Source organism: Elephas maximus, chromosome 1, assembly GCF_024166365.1.
Source record: "Elephas maximus indicus isolate mEleMax1 chromosome 1, mEleMax1 primary haplotype, whole genome shotgun sequence".
Lineage (NCBI taxonomy): Eukaryota > Metazoa > Chordata > Mammalia > Proboscidea > Elephantidae > Elephas > Elephas maximus.
The window spans coordinates 235,426,906-235,452,024 of NC_064819.1; the positions used below are offsets into that span (position 1 = coordinate 235,426,906).

The 25,119-nt window shown below is 44.2% G+C and overlaps 1 protein-coding gene across 3 annotated transcripts in view; it reads left to right on the forward strand.

Annotated features, from left to right (window-relative positions):
- The window catches only part of PACRG (parkin coregulated), a 601,449-nt gene that overhangs the window by 521,723 nt on the left and 54,607 nt on the right, over positions 1-25,119 (forward strand). Inside the window, exon 5 of one of the 3 annotated variants that reach the window (XM_049853693.1) lies at positions 24,731-24,807. The exons of the other annotated variants lie outside the window; for them this stretch is intronic. Coding sequence (XP_049709650.1) covers positions 24,731-24,762 — 32 coding nt within the window. The 3' untranslated portion in view covers positions 24,763-24,807. Of the gene's footprint in view, positions 1-24,730; positions 24,808-25,119 lie in introns of those variants that run through there. 3 annotated transcript variants of the gene reach the window in all.

Genomic DNA, 25,119 nt, shown 5'->3' on the forward strand with positions numbered 1-25,119 from the left:
CTGGACAGCAGTGTGGTCAGAGCTTTCTCAATTTAAAAGCCTAACTTAAAAAGCAGTTGTCCTGGGGAATCTGGGGGGAGCCTGGGGTTAAAGGCGCAGTCATTTCTATTCATATCCACCATAATTAACAATCTTTAGAAGTCATGGACAGACTCTTGTAATACCACCAGGCACTTCGCCAGCTGCCTCCTCAGTAAACAAGTATTTTTCATCTTCCCCACAGAGGCCCCGCCCCCAACTTCAGTGAGATGAAAGGAAAATTCTTCATGGCTATCTCCCTTTGAAATTGTTTTTTGTTTTACATGTTAAAAACAGGGTCCTTTTGAATATAGGCTTCTGTAGCATTGGCACAGGTAGGAACACAGCTCAGCATGTATGAAGCACTTCGGCTCCTTCCCCCAGAACCAGAGCTTCCTGGTGAAGCCAAAGACCACTGGATCTGTGCTGTACAGCCACCTCCAAGACACACTGCACCCACGGTCCCGCCGAAGGCCAATCAGGGCCTTCCACTGTGCTAACTACTTCGCAAAGGGCAACGAGAGAATGGCAAGAAAGAGGCACACGGTGCCTGGCAGAGATTTTTTTTTTATATTGGCAGGGTTAAACCAAAAACCAAACCAAACCTGTTGCCATTGAGTCAATTCCAGCTCATAGTGACCCTGTAGGACAGAATAGAACTGCTCCATAGGATTCCAAGGAGCACCTGGTGGATTTGAACTGCTAACCTTTTGGTTAGCAGCCACAGCTCTTAATCTCTACACCACCAGGGTTTCCTATGCAGGGTTAGCTGCTTGGATTCTATCATGGATGCGAGAGGGGACAGTCACAGTCATGTGCCTCACAGGAAAAGCATTCCCTTGTCTTTTCTGCTCAGCTGCCATTGAGAATCAAAGCGTGCATTAGTAGTTGCTATTATTTTTGGTGTTTCCTGTGGTTCTCAGCCAGATAACCATGCTTACTGAAAAGCTTATTGTATCAGGTTCACTCACCACCCTTTCAAGATAGCTAGTGTATGGCTTTGGGTTTTGTTTTGTTTTTGCATATTTTTTGTGAAAATACATATGTATATAGCAAAAAAAAAAAAACCTTTTGCCTTCAAATCAATTCTGACTCATAGAGACCCTATAGGACAGAGTAGAACTGGCCTGTAAGGTTTCCAAAGCTATAATCTTTACAGAAGCAGATTGCTGGGTCTTTTCTCCTGTGGAGCCAGCCATAGGGGAAACCCTGGTGGCATAGAGGTTAAAAGCTAACTCTGCTAACCCAAAGGCCAGCAGTTTGAATTGACCAGGTGCTCCTTGAAAAAAAAAAAAAAAAACCCTATAGGGCAGTTCTATTCTGTCCTGTAGGGTCACTATGAGTCAGAATCAACTCGACAGTAATGGGTTTGGCTTTGGAGCCATAGATGTATTTGAACCGACCACCTTTTGGTTAGCAGCTGAGCACTTAACCACTGCACCACCAGAGCTCTTGTATACATTTTTTTAATATGTTTTATATATTTTTACGTATTTTATGTGTTTATATTTATACATACCTGTATACTTATATTTATACTTGTATTTGTTAGCTGCCACCAAGTCAGCCCCAAACTCACATCAACCCCATACACACCAGAACAAAATGCTGCCATCCACATCATTGGTTGTGGATTGGACCATCAATTGGTTGTGGATTGGACAGGTCTTTCAAATGTGTGTGTATATGTTTTGTTATCACATCACTCAGCTTTTCCAATATCTGCATTAATAGAAATACACCCTCATACTGTAAACACACCACTCCGAGAAGCAGCCTGTCTTACTGACTGTAAGTTGTCTAGCGGCTCAGACGGATGGTCTGCTGCTGCCGTAATCACTGACTCTTCCCTTCCATTAAGCCACAGAATTCCCAACTTTGGACAGAAGTTCTAATTTAATTCAAAAATCTATTTGCCATCTTAAGGCTATTAGACTTCCTAGTGGTCTTCCATAAGCAATGACGAGCCCTTAGTTCCAGAGGAAGCGTATAACCATCTGCCAGTGTAGGGCAAAAGTGACACTTTGGCCAATTCTTAAAGAAACCAGTAGATTGTAACCTACTTAAGTCTCCCATTGACAGTGTCTTCTTAGCCATAATAGAAAGAGAAACATGTTGATAAAAGAAAGCAATTTTCTCTGGACACTTCTTTTCCGAAAATTGGTCCTGCCTGGTGGCCCTATACACAAAGCCAAGGGTCCATATGTATAGATAGCCAATACTTTCTCCATCACTGACTTGCTGTGTGGCCTCATGCTAAGCTCTCAATCTCTGTGTCATGATGATTTTGCCTATAGAATGGAAGTTATGCTCAAACTGAGGTTCCTCATTAGCTTCCAATATGGTGGAAACGACATGGCTAACATTTTCAAAAGACCGGAAAACACTAACGAATTGTCCAACGTAAAGCCAAACCCACTGCTGTCGAGTCAATTCTGACTCATAGAGGTTATATATTTGCACCCATTATCCACTAAATGTTGATATATTCATTTGTTGTATTTAGTCCGTCTGTTTGAGGCCACCATAGCTGGTAAGCCCATATTGCCGAAATGGATCTTAAGTTATGATTATTATTTAAAAGATCACAAATTAATTTTGGCTCTAGGAATAAGCCCCCAACAAAGCTGAGCAATGGCGCTAAACCCCAGAGTTGACTAAACTTCTGCGGCTCCTCCCTAATTGAGTGTGTGAGGACATATTTGCATTCCTGGTCGTGGGCAAGTTATTACATTTCTTGGGACCAAGTGGCACCAGTGTGCTGTGGCAAGGGCATTGAATGCCAGGTCATGCAGACTGAGCAGTGGGACAGGCATTTCTGTGGTCTCCCAGCAGCGACAGCTCACCATGCAGAAGGAACTTGCTCAAGTTAGCACAGACCCCCAGCTCTGGGCACCTCAGCGCACACTGAGTTTGAGTTAGAAAAGGCCGTTAAAATTCAAGAGAGTCCTGTTTCCCAAACCAACATCAACCCTCTTTTGTTCCTCTGAAACGGGAAGTGCTGCCAGCTGGTTGGTCTGAGGCAAGTCATTCTTACAGATGCTCCTCAGCTGACAGGTTCTTTCCTTCCCCATATGCAAGCTCCACCACAGGGAATATAACTGACAATCCCCTGGACACGTCATCTAGGACCATTACGTTTTGAATAATTAGTGGCATTCTTCCAAACAGCCATAAGGTGACAGGTGCATTTTTTAATCATTACATTGTCCACTGCAGGAAGCTACAGTGAGACCATATTTGTCTCCTTGTGATAAATCGAGTCATCTTGTACAGTTAAGTGATAGCTAATGAAGCAACACAAAATTCTGATAAATAAGAACAGAGAAGACAGCAAAACAACAGACTGCCCACTTAACTACCTCGCCAAAATGTGCCACAGGATTGAATTTGCATCACAGCCATTGAGAAATAGGAAGTAGAAAATGGGAAAAATTTTTTGCCTAGAAATGAGAGAGACTGTAGCAATGCTTTAGCTATAAATTAATTAGCAGCAAAAATGCTGAGGGGCCTGGTACACAGCAGCTTCCCCACTTCTTCAGTCTGTTTCTGCCACCTCACCATTTTGTGGGGGCAAAGAAGTACATTTTACTATTTTTAATTATATATATTGAAGAAGGATTGGGATGATAAAGCCTTTGTTTGGAACTTCCTAAACTTTACCGCTGTGTTTTTAAAGTTGTTGCGTATTACGTAGCCTATTGAGAAAGCATCCAGGACCTCATGAATCAAATGATTCAGTATTTTAGGGGATCCTGGTACAAACAGTTAAGCACTTTTGGCGGCTAAGCAAAAGGTTGGTGGTTTCACCCCACCTGGAAGCACCTCAGAAGAAAGGCTTGAAGCTTCCGAAAATTCAGGCATTGAAAACCCTACAGAGCACAGTTCTGCTCTACACACACGGGGTCGCCATAAGTCAGTCAACTCAACAGTCAAAACCTTTGGTAGTCCAAGTTGAAGAAACACTTGTTTTTCATGGATCCTCAGCTGTAACAAATATCTTTGGTCCACTATTAAAAAAAAAAAAAATTGCCGTAAAGTCAATTCTGACTCATGGCAACTGTATAGGACAGAGTAGGACTGCCCCAAGTGGGTTTCCAAGGCCATAAACCTTTACAGAAGCAGACTGTCACGTCTTTCTCCCAGGGAGCAGCTGTTGGGTTCAAATGGCCAACATTCTGGTTGGCAGCTTAACCACCACTAGGGCTCCACTATTGTATGGTATTAACTGCCCTCTTTGTGCCTCTACTTTGGTAAAACTTCATGAGGTCGGTACTAGGAAGGATGAGTGTGAATAATTCCCATTTCTGGTCCATTCCATCTTGACCTCCTTAGGATCTCCAAAGAAGAAGTAAAAGCACTAAATAAAAGTGACTACCCGTTGTTGGCAAGTGAAAAAAGCAGACATATAGATACCATAATACTCAGACTTGTAAAGCATCTGAGATATAACCATTGAGAAATGATAAATGGATTTGTAGTCATTTGTTGTTGTTAGTTGCCATTGAGTTGATTCCGACTCGTGGTGACACCATGTGTGCAGAGTAGAACTGCTCCATAGAGTTTTCAAGGCTGTGACCTTTTGGAAGCAGATTGCCAGGCCTGTCTTCCGAGGTGCCTCTGGGCAGGTTCAAACTGCCAACCTTTTGGTTAGTAGTTGGGTGCTTAACCCCTTGAACCACCCATTCCTTGTATAACCATAGTAAGTTATTATTATATTATTATTATCACCACTGGACATGGCAAGACCTGAGTTGGAGTCTGTGTAATTTACTAGCTGAGTGGCCTTGAATAAATGACTTAACCTTTTGAAATGCCTCTTAAAATAGAATAATGGTAATAGCATCAAGTATTAGTGGTGTGGTTGGGTGCTATCGAGTCAATTCCAACTCATAGCAACTGCATGTGACAGAGTGGAATTGCCTCATAGTGTTTTCTTGGCTATAATCTTTATGGCAGCACATCTCCCTGTCTTTCTCCCTTGGAGCAGCTGGGTACGTTGGAACTGCCAACCTTTCGGTTAGCAGCCAATCATTTGTGCCTCCAGGGCACCTTTCAGCTATTACAACTGTTATTAAATTTGGTTCAGAATTAGAAAAGGTATTCAGCAGAGTTATAGTCTTTCACTTTACTGGTTTAATCTGTATGCTGAACAAATGATCCAAGAAACTGGGCTTTATGAAGAATGAGGCATCAGGATTGGAAGAAGACTCATTAACAACCTGTGATATGCAGATGACACAACCTTGCTCACCAAAAATGGAGACAACTTGAAATATTGAAGAAGGTAAAAGACCATAGCCTTTAGTACAAATTACACCTGAATGTTAAAAAAAAAAAAAAACTCACAGCTTGACCAATAAATAACATTGTGATAAGTGGAGAAAAAATTGAAATTTGTCAAGGATTTCATTTTACTGGGATCAACAATCATTGCCATGGCAGCAGCAGTCAAGAAATCAAGCTATGGTCTTTTCAATCATCTTGTGCATGTGAAGGATGGACAATGAAAAATTAAAAAAAAAAATTTTTTTAGACGGAAGAATTGATACATTTGAATTGTGGTGTTGGCAAAGAATATTGAATATACCATGGACTGCCAGATGAGAGAACAAATCAGTCTTAGAAGAGATAAAACCAGAATGCTCCTTAGAAGCCAAGATGGAGAAACTTCAGCTCTTTTACTTTGGACTCATCATCAGGAAACATCAGCTGCTAGAAAAGGACATTGTGTTTGGTAAAGTAGAGGGAGGGTCAGCAAAAATGAGGGAAACCCTTACTGAGATGGATTGACACAGTAGCCGCAACGATGTGCTCAAATGTACTGATCATGAAGATGGCAGAGGACCAGGCAGCGCTCATTCTACCATACATAAAGGTCTCGATGAGTTGGAGTTAACTCGATAGCAACTAACAACAGCAACTTTATTAAACTGATGAAAATTTAACGAGACAAGGCATATACCTGGTATAATACGGATAAGCATAGTATGTCTGTTACACAGTAAAACTGTCACAGTAATTTGTGTTGCTTTAAATTTTTACTTCCTCAAACTACAAAGTGCTGGCTTCTGCATTTTTTCTCACTTGACTCACAGTGACCCACTGAGACAAGCAGGACTCCATTTTACAAACAAAGACAGGAAAGCTCAGAGAGATGAAACGACTTGCCAATGAGATGATGGGAGGCCCTGCTGTGTGATGTAAGAATCCCCCATCATTATTAGCAAACATTCCTTATTAAGTTGCCCACAAACACGTGCTGATTACCTACACGTGCCACGCATGTGCTGAATGCAAACCCCTGTCCCCAGTTTACACATCTAGTTAATTACCAACTAGGACAAGGGCTCCAGTCTCAAATCCCTGTTTGAGAGGGCATAGAGGAAACGGTTATTTTCTTTGGAGAAGTAGATGTCCATTTTGAAAGTTCAAAATAAACATGGACAACTCAGGGAAACATAAATCCAGAAGAAGTTTGATAGTAACAACAGCAGCTTCTGTAGAGGGTTGTAGGTGAGATGAGTGCTTTCCTGCGGGCGTTCTGGCCCAGTTCTCCTGAGACGTGTGCTATTTGTGGGAGGTTTGGTTAGTACGGAGTCCATCCGAACTAACTGATCTCTGCTGAAGCTCTGGCCCTACCACCCCTTAATGCTGTTGCCAAGTAAGCCAGCCACACATTGCAAGGCCAGTGCCCACGCACAGCAAGGAGCTGGAAGGAGAATGAGGTGCAGGGGGTGGCCGGCAGGGACCCAGGAGCCTCCGCACTGGTGCCTCGGGGGGGGGGGCCCTCTGCAAGGCCCACCACTGCTGTCAGTGTACACCAGGTAGCACACTGATGCTTTGATTCTTCCAGTATTTCATCACTCACTCCTGTAGTAAGTGGACCTCGTGGATGCTTTTTCCAAGGTACCACTCTTTTTCTTTCTCTCGTGAGTTTATTTTGTAAAGAAGAACTGGTGAACTAGGGGCTCTAGCACCCTTGGCACTGAGTATTCCAGCATCTAAAACATGTGAGCATCACGTATAAGAAGATTGGGCTAACTTCTTATGAATTAATGACACCAGAAGGGACAAGGAGCAAACGCCTCTTTTCCTTCTAGCAGCACTGGACCGATGCTTTTAGAGAAGTATCACATAGATAAGCCGCCTGCGTAAATCTCGTTATCGTTCGCTTTCTGCCCCTAAGTTTCGGTTTACAAACCATTAATTAGACGCTCTTTTTTTCATATTGTCAACTAGGCTATCTCCTAAGGGGCAACTCGTAAGTGCTTTCTTCAAATGTTCGAACAGACGTTTTAACTTCTTGCCAAGAAGGGGCTGTGACTGGAAAGGGTCAGGCGCTTAACCAGACAAAGGACGCGTACTGCCGTAGCGTGACCCTGAGCAGTCCCTAGGAGAGACAGCCTGGCTCCTGAAGGAAATACTGGAGCTGTGAGTGAATACATTGTGACAGCGAATTTTGTCTGGTGATAGTGTGAGCGTCTGTGTGTGTGAATATGCGTGTCTGTGTGTGTGTGTGCGTGTTGGGAGTGTGAGCGTGTGTACGTGTGTGTGAGAATCTGTGTGAGTGTGTGAGTGCCTCTGTGTCTGTGCAAGTGAATTGTGTGTCTGAGTGTGTGTCAGCGTGTGAAAGACTGTGAGTGTGTGAGTGTATGAGAGTGTGTGTGAGTGTGTGTGTATGTTTGAGTATGTGAGTGTACAGCTGTATGTGTCCTCTCCATTACTGGTTTGGCCTATTCAAATTTCCAGAGTGACAAAGAAATGAGATGCTAAAGAAAGCAGAAAATGTGAAGAATGGTGAGCTTTTATGATATTTCTAAGAAATATAATCCTATAAATGAAATCGAGTTGGTTGGAATCCAAAGCATTTTAAAATTCAAAACAAATATAAAATTCTTAAGTTTCAGAAGAAATGTGTAAATACCTAGTTGGAGGGGGTGGAAGGAAGCTAGGCACTGTCTGTCTAAACCCTCTTGTTTTACAGAAGAGTAAACTGAGGCACAAACTGTCTACAGGTCTTGTCTCAGGTCACACAGCAAAGTGGTGGTTGGGCCACCCCTAGAATTACTGTTTCCCAGCTCCTGGCCCAGCACTCATGGCTGCAGCCTCCATTTTTAAACATAATGCATGGATTAGGGCCAGAGTAATGTTAGACGAGATTAAGCTACACAAAACTATCTTTGCTCACCAGGTGCCTTCCTAAGCCTGAAATTCCACTGTTAGATGATCACTCCCTGGGTAAATGTGCTTCCTAGTCAGTCAGTTACTAAAACAAGAGCGTCCTGCCTGCACAACAGCCACCACGTGCTGAGAGAGCAGGACCCACAACAGAGAAAGAGAATGTAAGGATTCCTGGGGCCCAGGGCCCCACCCAGAAAGGTTCAGCGAGGATGGGGCACTACTGGACTCCCCCTTCAAAGGGCCCCAGGAGAGAGAGAAGGCAGAGCCCTGAGGGCCTGGGAGGCCTCCAGTGTGGCTGGTTCTGCCGCCCCATCCCTGGTGGCCTGGGGCAGAATCTCGACATCCCCGATCACTACATTTAGAATGTAAACACTGGCTTTAAAAAATCTCGTTCATCATTTGATATCTCTGACCTTAAAGCGGACATCTGGCTCTAAAAAGCTGTCTTGGAGGGAGTTTTTTGTTGGTCATAGAAGGAGTCTGATGTTTGTTCATGACATGGAATGGCTTCCTGGAAAAGAACTGAAGCCCATGATGAATGTGGTGGGGGGAGGCCCTAAAATTTCTTCTCACTGTAGGAAAAGGCACTGCAATAAGAGAGGAGCCCGATGTGAACTTTGGATTCCACCCTGAAAATCCCAACAAGCTGACCCATTATTGTTTGTTGTTTTGCTGCAGATAGAGACAGAGCTATTCTTAGCGGCCAGAGTGGGCTTCCAGCACCAAGTCCAGGGTGGGCTCAAGTGGGCTCAGAGTCTGTAGCCCCATCGTCTTAGGTCCTTCTCCAGGTGAAGGTGAGGTCAACATGGGTTCCAGCATAGCCTCAGGCTGTTGGAGTGGCCACTGCAGTTGATCTAAGAAAGATTCCAGGCTGGGCTGGAATCCTTCAGTGCAGAGCCCAGCCTGCTACAGCTGGGACGGCTCACCTCCCTGCCCCCTATTCTACCCCCAGTCTTCTCCTCCCCTAAGGAAGAAAAACAGTCACAACCACACCACTGGACTGGGTCTGGCCTGCTGTCTACGGATGTTTTTAAACTATAAAATAGAACAGCAGAAATTATCTTTAAGCCTCACTCTTTTCCTCAGGCCTCACTGTTATCCCAGTACCTTCATTTCCTAATCAGCTGTTTAATTATTCAAACCTCAGGTTTCTGAGGCAGGTTCTCGATCACAGGTGAGAATGGATTTACGTAGCACAGAAGGAGGAACCTATCACACTGAGAATAAGTTAACCTGGACTTAAACTCACCATCATCGACCAGGACCCCATGCACACAGCAACCTCCAACTAAAATAACAGAAAACAGTTGTCATCAAGTAGACTCTGACTCATGGTGACCCCATGTGGGTCAGCGTAGAACTGTGCTCCATAGGGTTTTCAATGACTGATTTTTTGGTAGATCACCAGTCCTTTCTTCCAAGGTGCTCCGGGGTAGACTCAGACCTCCAGTCTTTTGGTTAGTAGATAAGCGTGTTAACCATTTGCACCACTAGGGAGTCCAGCTAAAATAACACCTTTCCCTAAAACTGGAATTTATCTGACTGTCGCTCTACATGCTGTAGTTGTTAGGTGCTGTGGAGCGGGTTGTACTCATGGTGACCTCATGTAAAACAGAACGAGACATTGTCTACTCCAGGGCCAACTTCACAATTATTTACATGCTAGGCAAGCCATATTGTCACCATAGCTTGGGATGGCTCAGGAGAATGGCCAGCAGGTGAGCAGGAGGAAGGAGCTGGGTTCTAGGTACACAAGGATGGAACAAAGCCTATGGAAGCCAACTAAACCAGGCTCAGTGTCCATAGGACATTGAAAGGGTTTCCCACTGGGCAGACAGGTTGGCCCCAATCCGGGTACCTTCAGAGCTCAGGAGGTGGCTGATGGGCAGTGGCTACTCAGGTATTTGTGTAGAGGGCTGATGGATGTGGTCCCCAGGCCAAGAGGAGGACCAGGGTAAGCAGGAACACAGGCTGGAATTCAGGAGTAAACACAAAGGCACAAGGTCACCCAGGAAAGGAGAGACCTGGGATCACCTGGAAATTATTCCCAGTAACAGGAGGTCCTGACTTATTGGAAGCAAAGATTGTATGAAAGTTTTAATTTTTAAATAGTTGTATCTATCATTATTAGGTTTGTAACTTCCTTGATTGTTCAATTCTTTAAAAGTGATTATCCTTCCAGCAACTCATGTACTATTCCACTTTCTGCTAATTTTGCTATGAATTTTTAAACATATTTGACTTTAATTTTCTTTCCGTACACAGGATAAGATGTGTATCTGAACTAATTTTTCTCTAATGTGCTGTATCTCAAAATCACACATCCACTAATCCTCCCTCACTGGTTGGCAATGCTTGCTTTATTATGTATTAAATTCCTGGTCATAATTTCAGTCTATTTGTATTCATTCAACAAATGGCATGTTAAGCCCTTACCATGTCCCAGGTACTCTCCTGGGTACTGGAGATACAACAGTGAACACCCCCGTCAACATATCTGTGCTTGCAAAGCGATTTCCACTGGAGGAGGTAATGAGATAAGTAAATAAATAAACTGCATAAGCTATCAGATGGTGACAAATTTTATGAAGAGCAATAATGCAAAGAAGGAGAATAGAAAATTCCAGCCGGGGGTGGGTGAAATGCAATTTTAAATTGGGTGGTTAGGGAAGACCTCACTAAGAAGAAACATTCGAGCAAAGACCAAACGGGGTGAAGGATATGTGAGCTGAATAGCAAGTGCAAAAGCTCTGAAGAGGAAAGATTCTGGTATATTCAGAGGTCAATGTGGCTGGAACAGAACGAGTGGCGGGGAGATAAGTTCAGAGTTTAGGTGGTAGGCAGTTCAGGTAGAGACCTACCGTATGGGCATTGGTGAGAGTGGAAGCCATTGGAGGGTCTTGGAACACAAGAGTGATATGGTCTGACTCCTGTTTTACCGGGTGACACTGGCTGCTAAATGAGCCATGAATAAGGAGGTCAAGGCCAAAACAGAGACCAGTTAGGAGACCATTCCAGTCATCCAGATGAGAAATGATGGCTGCTTGAACCAAGGGAGCAGTGATGGAAGTACTGGTTACCTAAGAACCTGACTCTGGTCCTATTTACATAAATTGCTGTTTTTTCACCACTCCCAAACTATTTTGACTGCTGTCTCTTAATATTTTTAAATGTATTAGAGTTCACCCCTCCTTTCTTCCTTTTCCTGTTGTTGCTGTTGTTAGGTGCCATTGAGTTGGTTCCAACTCATAGCAACCCTGTGCACAACAGAATGAAACACTGCCCATTCCTGCACCATCCTCACAATTGTTGCTATTCTTGAGCCCATTATTGTAGCCACTGTGTCAATCCATCTCGTTGAGGGTTTTCTTCTTTTTTTCGCTGACCCTCTACCTTACCAAGCATGATGTCCTTCTCTAGGGACTGATCCCTCCTGACAACATGTCCAAAGTATGTGAGGCATAGCCTTGCCATCCTTGCTTCTAAGGAGCATTCTGGTTGTACTTCTTCCAAGACAGATTTGTTCGTCCTTTTGGCAGTCCATGGTACGGTTATATAAAATCCATTAGTTTGCTTGAGACAATTTGTCTTGTCATTCAGGAATGCATACTACATTTATGCATAGAAAGACTGACAGGTAGACAGATGTGCATCAATTTATTCAAGCCTTTCATTATCTTTTTTAAGTTTTTTTTAAAAACGTTCTTTCTAGAAGCTGCATACACCACAATAATTTAATCCCCAAGGTTTTGCTGGGAGAGAAGAAATGAATTGATGTTGTTATCAGGATCTATTATTTTTATTACATTGGCTGGTGGCTCCTGATAACTATCAAGGGTACTGATTTTGGTGTGTTTATTTTAGATCTGGTATTTTATTGAATCATTTCATTAAATATGACTATTTTTGCTGATTCCCCTGCATATTCTGGTTTTCCATTATGTTAAGTGCAAATAATTATCTTTTCTCTCTTTCTATTATCATTCCTCTTTATTTTTTCATGTCTCATTGCATTAACCAGAGTCTTCAGAACACTGTTAAGGAGCCATCCTTGTTCTAATTTTTAAGTGGAATTTAGCTTGTCTACCCGTTTTTTTTTTTTTTTTTAACCTGTTAAGCATAATATAGGCTCTTTTTATTTTTCATTAATTTTTATCACCGTAAAGAAGTGGCCTCTATTCCCAATGTCTTAATATTTTTAGGAGCCCTACTAACTGTTATCAGTTGTCTTTTTGTTATGTCATTTAATTTAACCTGTGGGTGTTGTGCGTTTTATTAGTAAATTCCTTTATGTTGAATCGTTCTTGCATTGTGGCATAAATCTTCTAGCAGATTCCAGCACATTGGCTTAAAGAAAGATTTTAGGGTGTTAGGATTTGCATTTCCATTTCTTCCTATAATTAGGGATCTGCTTTATTTTGGTGGCATTCTCATTAAAATCAGTATTCTCACATCATATTACAATATTCACAATACTTATGGCACCCTGGGAGAGGATCTTGGAGAATGCCTACCAATAATTTTTATTAACACTTCTAGAAAAAGAACCCACTTTCCGTATCAACATCATTATGGTAAAAACATATTTGCGGAATGCGTTTAGTAATCCCTAATGCTTTTCTGTAATACAGAATAGTTCTTGTGCCCTAGCAACAATAATAATTACTATTACTTTGCAGTTTATAAGCCATCTCCACATGGATTATCAGAGGGCAGCCTTGTCATGCCCATTTTTATGAATGAGGAACGTGAAGCTGAGAGTAGGAATTTGCATCAGGTCATCTAGTCAACCAAGACTGACAGAGGCAGGACTTGAACTCTGAAGTCCTGAGTCCACACCCAGTGCCCTTTGCATCATACCACATTGACTGCCTACCCAGAAATGAAATTAGCATTTCCAATATTCAACAAAAGCATGAAAGGTCATTATGTTCTGTAGTATAACTAGGGCAATAATTTGTTTGGGGAAAGACTGACAACAGTTCTTCTGGAAGCTCCATGCCCCCCAGTGCTGCTTGCAAACTGCTATCCCTGCACACCCTTGTATAAACCTATTGTGCCTTTAACGCTCATGCCCACTAGATCTATCACCCAGGCCTCTCCTGACCTGCATCACCTGCCAACATCTTCAGCCATCGTCCCATTCTGTTCTAGTATCTGGCTCACCAGCTTCCTCCCACCCAGTTCCTCATCATCGGGGAACCTATGGAAGACCCAGCTAAGACAATTCCTTCTACTTCCTCGATCTGCTCAACTCTATTGGCCATTTCAAGACCACTCAGCCACCTAGGCCCATGGCCTTACTGCAGACCTCCTTGCCTCCCTGACGCCTCTCTCTACACCAAGGTCTCTCACTCATACTCACCCATGTTCTCCCAGTCCACCTGCCCTTGCCTGGCCTCTGCTTCTCCTCCCCAAGCTGGGCCCTGTGATGGTCACTGGAACTACATAAGATCTTCAGTTCCCTGAAGCTGAGGGATAAGGGGAGGGGATTGAGGAGGGGAAGGAGGAGAGTCAGAAGTGTCTGAGGAGCCTTGTCAGGCTTAGGTCCCCATCCTTCTGCAGACTTTCAGGGTTAGGTGAGGGGGAGAGGTTGGTCTATGTGTTTGGGTTGAATCTGCTCCCTTAGTTCAGCGGAGAATCATACAAGAGCTCCAGTCCCCAGCCTTGATTTAGCCTCTGCCCCAGGTGGTGCAAACAGTGAAGTGCTCAGCTACTAACCAAAATGTTGGTGGTTCAAATCCACCCAGAGATACCTTGGAAGATCACAGCCATTGAAAACCTTATGGAGCACAGCTTTACTGTCACAGTACGGGTCACCATCTGTCAGAGTGGACTCCACAATCCCTGGTTTGGTTTTAGGTTTGGGCCTCAAGGTCAGAATCTGGCCCTGCTGTCCCTTTTAGATTTCATCTCCCTTCCTATCCCTTCAGTATCCCATGGCGTGTTCTCCATGCCAAGCACCTTCATGGCACTCCACTCACTGCCAACCACCCATGGCCTGAGCGTGGGTAGACCTGACCCACCTTGTCCAGGTCTGGCCCTGTCTTGGTCTTGGCCTGGTCCTTTGCCATCCAGGCGCCACTTCCTTTCCTGAGGGGCAGTCCTCACTGGCCCTTCATTGGTCCAAATTGGCTGTGTCTCTTCTTGGCTTCAGAGTGGGCACAAAGAACAAAGGCCAGTTAGTCTCTAACTCCGCAATTATTCAAAGTTCAGTCTTTAAAGCCAGAGATTTTTCTGCTTCTTCTACCCACAGCTCAGCAACTGTGTTTCTACAGCGATTGTTATTCTATTTCTGTTCCTAATTGCTGTTATAGAAAACCGTGCAGAGCTGAAGCTTCAGAGCTGCCAATCTCTGGGCTCCCTTCAAATGTAAATGTGTTATGCAAATGCCTTCTGGGGCTGGGGATGGGAGACTGTGGGGTCCCTGGATTGAGACAGGAAAAGAACACTTTCTGGGATGGCTGGGAAATAGACAACAATCCACTCCCCTCATCATTTAAATGCTCAGTTTCCAAGATCTCTTCCTGCCTCCAGCTTCCTCTGCCACTGTAGCAGCTGAATTTAAAACACTCACTACAGTGCTGCTTTTTGGGGACATTGCTGCCTAGCTGCTCAGGTCCACTCCCTGTGGGTCTTATAGGCTTGTCTCCCAGCTGACTTCTCTGCGGAGCTCAGGACGATGCTGGGAAGGGAGAGGTGATTAAAATCTAGGACCCTCGTCTGTTTATGTAACGTCACCACCACTCAATACGCTGAAGCCAACTAGTCCCTGTTGTTAACAAACTTTCAGATTTTTCAAGCATCAGTGCTGATGAAGACAGCATCATTCCACGCAGAAAAGCAGCTGCTGAAAGTCAATAATATTTTCTCCCCACAGTAACCATCTGGCACTGGGCACTGGCCCCGGGCACTGGCCCCCTCACCAGACCCTCCTGACTCCTTCCTCTGGCTTCCGCGCTCTCCTGGTTGCTGGGCCGTGGGGGCCCCTCACCTTCTGCAGCCCCCTCCTCAGCTCCACCTCCCCTGGGTCAAGCAGGTCCTTTCCACCCCCCTGGACCATCTTCCTTTCTTCGCCTTGGTCCAGAGAAGCAGAGACTTTGTAAGGGGGTTGTTCTCCCCACATGTATAGTGGGAGCTTTGATGGGTGATAATGCGGTTCTGCAACCCTTGGGCATTTTTGTCTGGTTTTTCAAAGTAAAATTTCAACCAAGTATGTCCCCTCAGCTTCTAAAACATTCTCCACTCAGCCTCCAAAATATTCTGGGCTTGGCCCTTTATTGCTTTTAGTAGGTCATGCTGTTTGGGTGGCTATTTGCTTCTCTGTGAGGGAGTTGTATTCTCTTTATCTTTAATCTTCCAGCACACGGTAGACGCTCAGTAAGTTCTTACGGAATGAATGACAAACAGGTAGAAAGGAGGCAAGAAGAGAGAAAGAAAGGGAGAGAGATGAGAGAGAGACCAGGCAGGAGGAACAGGAAGGAAGGACAGGCGAGAGGGAAGGAGGGAGGGAGAGATGAGGGAAGGAGGGAGGGGAAGATGAGGGAAGGAAGGACAGGCGAGAGGGAAGGAGGGAGGGAGAGATGAGGGAAGGAAGGAAGGAAGGGAAGGAGGGAGAGAAGGAAGGAAGGACAGGCGAGAGGGAAGGAGGGAGGGAGAGATGAGGGAAGGAAGGAAGGGAAGGAGGGAGAGAAGGAAGGGAGGACAGGCGAGAGGGAAAGAGGGAGGGGAAGATGAGGGAAGGAAGGAAGGGAAGGAGGGAGAGAAGGAAGGGAGGACAGGCGAGAGGGAAGGAGGGAGGGAGAGATGAGGGGAGGGAGGGAGAGATGAGGGAAGGAAGGAAGGGAAGGAGGGAGAGAAGGAAGGAAGGACAGGCGAGAGGGAAGGAGGGAGGGAGAGATGAGGGAAGGAAGGAAGGGAAGGAGGGAGAGAAGGAAGGAAGGACAGGCGAGAGGGAAGGAGGGAGGGAGAGATGAGGGAAGGAAGGAAGGGAAGGAGGGAGAGAAGGAAGGAAGGACAGGCGAGGGGGAAGGAGGGAGGGAGAGATGAGGGAAGGAAGGAAGGAAGGGAAGGAGGGAGAGAAGGAAGGAAGGACAGGCGAGAGGGAAGGAGGGAGGGAGAGATGAGGGAAGGAAGGAAGGAAGGGAAGGAGGGAGAGAAGGAAGGAAGGAGGAAGGAAGGATAGACTGTAAGAAGTTTCTCGTTTCCTGAATTAGTCGACCCAACAGCAATGAGTTTGCTTTGACTTGGTTTTTCACACCCATTAGATCCTTGATTTCACACTTACTCTCTGCCAGACACTCTTCTGAACACTTTCCAGTATTGTTTCGTTTAGCTTTTTGAGTTTACCAAACATGTTCAATGTTCTATATTGCTGGTATTTCCAAAATATGAAAAAAAGTGACCATAAATGTTTAGAAATGTATTCTGTGCATTCAGAGATAAATTTAATTCTAAACCATATGAAGGTAGAGGGTCAAAGCAGGGAATATTGAAATAAAGAACTCTCACCCATGATGTTTAGCTGTTTATCTTTCATTCTTAAGGCTGTCATATTATTTGATAATCCCCGTAGCAACCTGTTTCATGCTGAACTTCAGAGCAGAGGCGAGAGCTAGCTCTTCCCTGAAATATCATTTATGTTCTAATGTGCTAAAAATAAAGTGCAATTAGCTTAATTAAGAGGCAGAGATTGTCTCGTTCTCCGCCTACCTCATGGGGTCATGGGGAGGAGAACTGGGCTGGGTCACACATAAGAAGGCTTGAGCACAGGAAGAAAAAGTCTTTGTGTAAATTCAGGGTGGCTTTATAATTATCCAGCAAGATCATAATATCTGATCAAAGAGAACCACCCTGGTCTCCAATCAGCCCCCACCCCTTTTAGGTTTAATCGTGTATTACAAATTGACACGTGTTTGGAAGAATGATTTATGGTTGAATCAGATCACTCCGACTTTGCCGTATGTACGTCAGTTATTCTCTACCCTTTCGTTATTTGCACTTCAGATTTGCCTAATAGTTGGTGGTACTGTAACAGCCTCTAAGTCAGCCACACATTTCCCAGGAAAGTCAGGGATCACTGGCTCGCGTAAAATATAAAATGGCCCTAAATTGTAAAAAATAAATAAATAAAATAACTGAGGAGGCCTGCGGCTCCGCTGCCTGACTTCACCATGAGAGCAGGTATTTGGTGTCCATTCTGGGCCTTTCCAGGCCTTGCGGAGACGTGGCTTGCAGGCGTGGCCATCTTGCGAGAGCCTCTGGGAGCCCTTCGCTATCCAGAGAGGCCCAGAAAGGACCCGTCCACGGTCTGTGAACCAGCTGGATTTTAACAGGACAAGTGACTCCACCACCCAAGGAAGAATCACTTGGCTTGTAAGAGTGACCATTGCGTACTGGCTACATGTGACCAGAGATTGCGCACCTGCTGTGACCAGTATAGCCACCTCTCCCCCGGCCGCCCCACACACCCTGTACTGGAGACCAGCACCCAGCCCCAGGGATGCAGGGATGAAAGCCCGATTATGCTCGGAAATATGGTACTATTGCAAACCCTCCCTGCGTGCTTCACAAAAGCTCTTTGATAGCTTCTCCCATACAGGCGAAAGCTGTGGGAAACCATTCGCGCACAATTTTTTTTTTTTCCTGGCAATATCTGGAACTAAAGACCAAAAGTCAAGTTAAAAATGACACTGTCACTGGAGCAATTTATGAGAAACCTATTACCTAGCAATTTCATATTTGAATGCAATTATGTTAATGTTATTAGTATATTATGAATGGTACTAATATGATTGTTGTTTTGTGTGGTATTACAGGAACTTAATTTAAATGGATTTACATATTTTCAGATATGAGGCACTGCTTACATGGTTAAATAAGGCTGATGTTATTTTGAAGGAAAAAAAAATAATAAACCCTAAGAGAAAGATGGGTTGTGACTTTCTTGTCTTGTTAATGTAAGTATTTTGCAATTTCAAAAATGTTTTTCTTCTTTAAAGGTGGAATCTGGACTAATTTATCTCCCCACCTCCCTCTGAGGTGTCCTTTAGCACCATTTTATAGTTGAGGGAGTTGGCATGCAAGGGGGTGAACCAACATGTCCCAAATTCTACCCAGTCTCAGACAGTACAGTGTTCCAACTCAAATGCCCAGAACTCAGCTCTTAAACACTTAGATCATCGGGTCATGTAGCTTTTTTCTTCAAGTCATTTAGAGTTTTAATTAAAGAAGGCAATGCTTCTGAAAACTCTCCTTCACAGAATTTTGGTGAACAGAAATGGCTCTCAAGGAACATAGGCGTATTTCTGTACTCAGTGAGGTGGATTTCCATCAGAGATGCAAACGATTAATGCACTCGGCTACTAAACAAAAGGCTGGCAGTTCAGGTCTGCCCAGAGGTTCCTAGGAAGAAAGACTTGGTGAGCTATTTGTGAAAAATCAGCCACTGAAAATCCCGTGTAGCACCGTTCTCCTCTGACACACACGAGGGCTCCATGAGGCGCAGTCAACTCGCCGGCAACTGGCTTTGTGGTTCCGGCATGTCTCCTCAGCAGATCTATGAGCTAAATGGTTCTTCCCTGGAGCCACTGAGCCTTCCTGTGCACCTGCTCTATGCCAGCCCTGGGCTACCCAGCACTCTGCTGTTGGAGACCAAGCATACACCAGAAACCAGCTAACTGTTGCGAGATGTCTACGCACATTCTCAGGATAACGTGGTAGCTGAAGTACAGAGAAAAGGCGGTGGGGGTGGCTGGGAAAAGCTACGCAGCAGCGTGTTCGGTCTGGGCCTCCGCAGATGGACCCCGCCAGGCTTCTGGACAGGGAGACACTGGGCATTTGAAGTCAGGGGAGCTGTAGGTATAGTGGTAAAGTGCATGGCTGCTGACCAAAAGGTCAGTGGTTCAAATCCACCTGGTGCTTTGCAGGAGAAAGATGTGGCAGTCTGCTCCCATAAAGAGTATGGCCTTGGAAATCCTATGGGGCAGTTCTATCCTGTCCTATAGGGTCGCTATAAATCGGGATAGACTCAACAGCAACCGGTTTTGGTCTTTTCACCCAGGGTGAAGGCACAGATTCCTGCAGCTGGAAAATACAAGATGAGAGTAAGCTGGTGATGAATTGTGGGTGACCTGTAGGCAAATGGCGAGCAGAAGGAAGGAGTGTTGACAAAGGCATTTACAAGCTTGAAATTGATGGGGGAGAAGCTGCATTTGGGAAAATGAATCTGGTAGCCGTGTTCAGAAAGAACTGGAGAAGGAAAAACTCGAAGTTAGGCAACAAGAGTCTTTTGCAAGGATGCAGGCTGGAAAACCTGGCGGCACAGTGGTTAAGTGCTACAGCTGCTAACCAAAAGGTCAGCACTTCGAATCCACCAGGCGCTCCTTGGAAACTCTATGGGGCAGTTTTACTCTGTCCTATAGGGTCGCTATGAGTCAGAATTGACTCCACCGCATCGGGTTAGGGCTTAGGGTTAGGCCTGGGGTAATAAGAGCCTGAACCAGCTGGAAGCACTGGCTGCTACCCCAGGCCAAGATCCACTCTGATAAGTAATCAGAGTTTTGAATCCACAGTTTCACGGTGACATGGGCTAATGAGTTAATGATTTACTCCTCTCCCCACACCTTTATTTTTATCATTGTTATGAAAATACACACAACCAAACACACAGCAATTCAACAACTTCTACACATACAGTTCAGTGGCGTTGATTACATTCTTCAAGCTATGCAGCCATTCTCCGTATCTGGGCCTTCATGTTATCCCATTGTCCCACAGTTTTCCAAATAACCCCATCACCATTAACATACAGTCAGGGAACCCCACCCTCCCTCCCCCTCTGGGAACCACTAATAATTTTTGGTGTCCTTGTATTTGATTATTTCACATAAGTAGGATCATACAGGATTTGTCCTTTTGAGACTGAGGTTCATCCAAGAAGCCATGGTGGTACAGTGGTTAAGTGCTCGAGTCACTGTGAGTCAGCACCGACTCGATGCCTGTGGGTTCTGGCTTCATCCTGTTGTGGCAGGCATCAGGACTTCAGTCCTCTTTATGGCTGTGTACATTCCATTGTGTGTACAGACCACAGCTTGTTTATCCATTTGCCAGTTAATGAGCATTTCTGTCGTTCCCGATTTACTTTTAAAGTGAAAGTTTATCAAAGTCTATTTGCCTGTGTATCTTCAGCATCTAGTAAATGGTAGGCTCTCAATACATAAATGAATGAATGAGTCAATGAATGAGTGAACTGTACTGCATGTCTGTTGGAGGTAATTTCCTGACTGACAATGGGAATATCAGGCACCCCAATAACCTAATGAGGAAGCTGCTTGGGGGTTGTCCTGACCCTGTGGCTGCTACATTGCCTATGTGAGTAACCCACTGGACCGTGTCCTTTCCCTGGACAAGTGGAGGCCCAGGATGGACGGCTCCAGGTGACTCCCATGTGCCCCGTAGGAAGGCACAGGGTCTGTCATGGATTGAATAATGTCCCTCCAAAAATGTGTGTATCATGATTCCAGGTATTGTGTGATTTTCCTATATGTCGTAAATTCTGCCTGTATGATGGTAATGAGGGAGGATGGGCAGCAGTTGTGTTAGTGAGGCAGAACTCCATCTACAAGATTGGATTGTGTCATGAGGCAATCTCTTGAGATATAAAAGAACCGAGCAGAGAGACGGGGAGCTCACACCACTACGAAATCAGCATCGGGAGAAGAACACGTCCTTTGGACCCAGGGTCCCTGGGCAGAGGGGCTCCTAGTCTGGGGGAAGATTGATGAGAAGGCCATCAGAGAGAGAAAGCCTTTCCCTGGAGGTGACACCCTGAATTTGGACTTTCAGCTTACTTTACTGTGAGAAAATAACCTTCTCTTTGTTAAAGCCATCCACTTGTGGTATTACTGTTATAGCAGCACTAGATGACTAAGACAGGGCCCATGGGTATTTTTTTAATAGTCTGAAGAAATACGAATAAATAGAGTCCCCAAGCACAGAATGAGATGAGAATGATGATATTAATTCTTGCCTCATATGGTTGTTGTGAGGATTGCATCAGTTAATAAATATGAATAATTTAGAGTAGTCCCTGGTGCTTAATAAGCACACAGTGTTAGCTGTTACTATTATTAACATAGCAAGTGGCTTTACCTGTTAAATTCCAAGTATTTCCACTCTAGGTGTAGGCTAGATAAAAATAGTTCCTTAATTTTGTCTCAACAGTGCAAACTTTCCCACTTTCCGTTAAAACAATGGTTTATTTAAGTAGCTAGTTGACATGTTGGAGATTGAGGTTAAGTAGTCCATCAGGCTTTTATTTTAGTGATTTAAAAAAAGAACACCTAAATTGTTATATTTAGCATTTACCATGCTAGGATGTTTCTCAGTTCTGAATCAAGGACTAACATCATAATATTTTGACTGCTATACATTTCACTTTGCAAATAATAATTTGATTCATAAATTTCAAAGATACTGGTGTCTCCAATTATTTAGCATTAAAATCATTCTGTCATCACTTTCCAATTATTTTCTCATTAAAAAATAGTAATAGACCAATTCCCATAAAGCCATTGTGTTGAATTGATAGTTGGCTTTGATTAAAATGTTTTAAAGACATTATAAAATAAAGTCCTTATATATTTCTCTAGGATTTTTTTTCTACCTATGCTCTCAAGATGGCTAAAAACATCAATTTTAAGGTTTAGAGAGATGGAAACACCTCCATTCTCCTCTTTTAGAAGAGTGAGTAAGAATACTATAAAATTAGAAACTAAGTTTAGATTTTTTTAATTGTAGGTAAACATAATACTGGTAAACAGGATGTTTTGTAAAGAGGAAATTCATGGTAGTTTAGGAATTTAATGAAATATGGAGGAAGGGTAATTCTGAGTCAATTTAACATGTTACCAACTTGTTGTTCAGTGAGAGGGTTGAGGTTAATTATTTTCCGAGTCTGAATTCCCTGGCCGGTGTTACGAGGATGGGGACAGAACTGTGGTGAAGTGACCTGAGAGAAGCCAGACAGGACAGGAAGGAAAGACAGGTGGGAAGCCAGGCTGAGGTGGGCAGGGTCAGGGACCAGAAAGGCGGGACAGGGACCGCATCTGAACCCCAGGGAGCATTCTGTCATGTCTGCAGTTTCCCCAGTTCACCTTAACTTCCTTATCTATTTTATTCCTACCATTAATGATTGTTTAAGGAGCCCTGATGGCACAGTGGTTAAGAATAGACTGCTAACCCAACCCACCAGCCGCTCCTGGGGATAAAGATGTGGCAGTCTGCTTCCATAAAGATTTACAACCTTGGAAACCCTATGGCACAGTTCTACTCTGTCCCATGGTGTCACTGTGAGTTGGAATCGACTCGATGGCAATGGGTTTGGTTATTAGGATTTTATGATCATTTGCTCTGGGCAAGACAGTATGAGTGTTTGTATGTTTTCTCTCTCCAAACCCTCGAAACAACCCCATGAGTTAAATACTTTGATCATCCTCATCTCAGGGACGAGGAGAATGGAGCAGCTACGAGAAGTGAAATGACTGCCCATGGTGGCACTGTGAGGTTGGCGCCAGCTCCTCCACATGACCTCACATGACCTCCAGATTCAAGAGCTCACACACCTGAGGGCTGCACATTTGCCGTCTCAGGAGAGCCATGGGGTGTGGGGAAGCTCGCCTCCGCCGGCTGACTCCCCTTTATCAGCACATTCTTCCTTCCTGCCCTAGTTGACACTTGGCCACACACCGCACGGCTGAGATCTATTGCAGAAAATGTCTATAACATGTGAGGCTACATGCCTATAGCCTGGCCAGAGAGACAGGCCCAAGGGTCGTGAAAGTCAGAAAGACAAAGGGTAATAATGACCAAGTAAACTCTTCGGCTGACCAGGGAATTCTTGGAGAGGCAGTAGAATACTCTGGAAATTGCTCTGTGTAAACTAAGTGCTTCCTGAGGATTTTACCCTCCTTGGCATGCCCCTGGGCAGATCTCAGTCACTGAGAACGCCACACTTCATCCCTGTGGCAACACAGCCACTTCGACCTTCCAGGCGCTATTGGCTTCACCATCCATGTGGCCCACAAATCCTGGCCTGGTCAGAGCACTTCTGCCGAGAGCATACTGAATCTTGCAGACCCATCAATAGAGGACTCCCAGCCCCTTTGTGACTGAATGCTTTATCTTGGCTCACTTATTTACCAAATAGCTACTGAGTGCCTGCTCAGTGCCAAGTGTTCAGTAGTTGTTTGGTCAAGAATTGAGCCAATGGTTGAGAGTAGAGGTGCCTACTTCTAAGTCCTAGTTTCTTAGAGTATTTTAAAGACCTTATATATCCAACAGGAACATAATATTTCACACCAATTCTTGAGAAAGCTATTTCAATTAATGAAAAATGTAAGTCATCAAATATTTGCAGTTTGTCCCTTTGAAATATGTACCATGACTCAAATTTTATTAATGAGGTATTACATGGGATGCTCTATAGAAACAAGGAGGGCGAGACTTCGTCTCACATACTTTGGACATGTTATCATAAGGGACCAGTACCTGGAGAGGGACATCATGTTTGGTAAAGTAAAGGGTCAGCAAAAAAGGAAGACCCTTGCAAGATGGATTGACACAATGGCTGCAACAGGGGGCTCAGGCATAGCAAGGATCGTGAGGATGGCACAGTACCGGGCAGTGTTTCGTCCCATTGTACAGAGGGTAACTGTGAGTCGGAACTGACTCAACAGCACCTAACAACAACTAGCACATAGGACCTGCTTTAAAAATTAGATTAAAAGTAAATTTTGATTGTATATCAATTCTATTTATGTATGCAATTCTTCTCAAGTATTGTAAAAATGTTTGTCATGGATTGAGTTTTGTCCCACAAAAATAGGTGTATGAATTTGGCTAGGCCATGATTCCCAGTATTGTGTGATCATACACCATTTTGTCATCTGATGTGATTTTCCTATGTGTTGTAAATCCTACCTCTATGATGTGATGAGATAGAATTTGTGGCAGTTATATTAATGAGGCAGTACTCAACCTACAAGATTAGACTGTGTCTTAAGCCAATCTCTTTTGAGATATAAAAGACAGCAGCGAGCAGAGAGACAAAGGGGCTTCATACCACCAAGAAAGTAGTGCCAGGAGCAGAGCAAGTCCTTTGGACCTGGGGTCCCTGTGCTGAGAAGCTCCTAGTCCACGGAAGATTGAAGACAAGGACCTTTCTCCAGAGCTGACAGAGAGAGAGAGCCTTCCCCTGGAACTTGTGCCCTGAATCTGGTCTTCTAGCCTACTAGACTGTGAGAGAATAAACTTGTTTGGTAAAGCCATCCACTTGTGTTTCTGTTATAGCAGCACTAGATGACTAAGACAGTGGTTTAAAAGAGGTCTTAGAAAATGTCATATAAATCTCCTGTCATATTTAAACTGTATTTACTCTATCTGTGAGTAAAAGTTTGCTAAGCAAGCAAACTTCAATACTGTCCCCCAATGTATTATTATTAATTCCAAATTAATGTACTTTTCTTAGGATTGGCAGATCTGGGAGAGAAAGCTAAGTGAGATCAAGAACAGTTCCTTTTACTGCTGAGAAGAAGAGTTATAGCCAACAGATAAGATGTTGATATTTTCAACAAGTTACTTTGGAAAATATTAAAGTAATTTAAAAAGAAAAAAAAGAGTTGACAGGCGGAGCCAAGAAGGCAGAATAGACAGGCTTTTCCGGTGAGCCCTCTTTACAACAAAGACCCAAAACAACAAGTGAAACGAGTATATTTGTGACAAGCTGGGAGCCCTGAGCTTCAAAGGCAAGCTTAGAAAATGAACTGAGGGGCAGGGGGAGGAAGAGACCGTTCAGAAGTGGAGAGGAGTTACCGGACCTGAATTGCGGGAAACCCTCAGGCACCGTTCCTGGAGCTG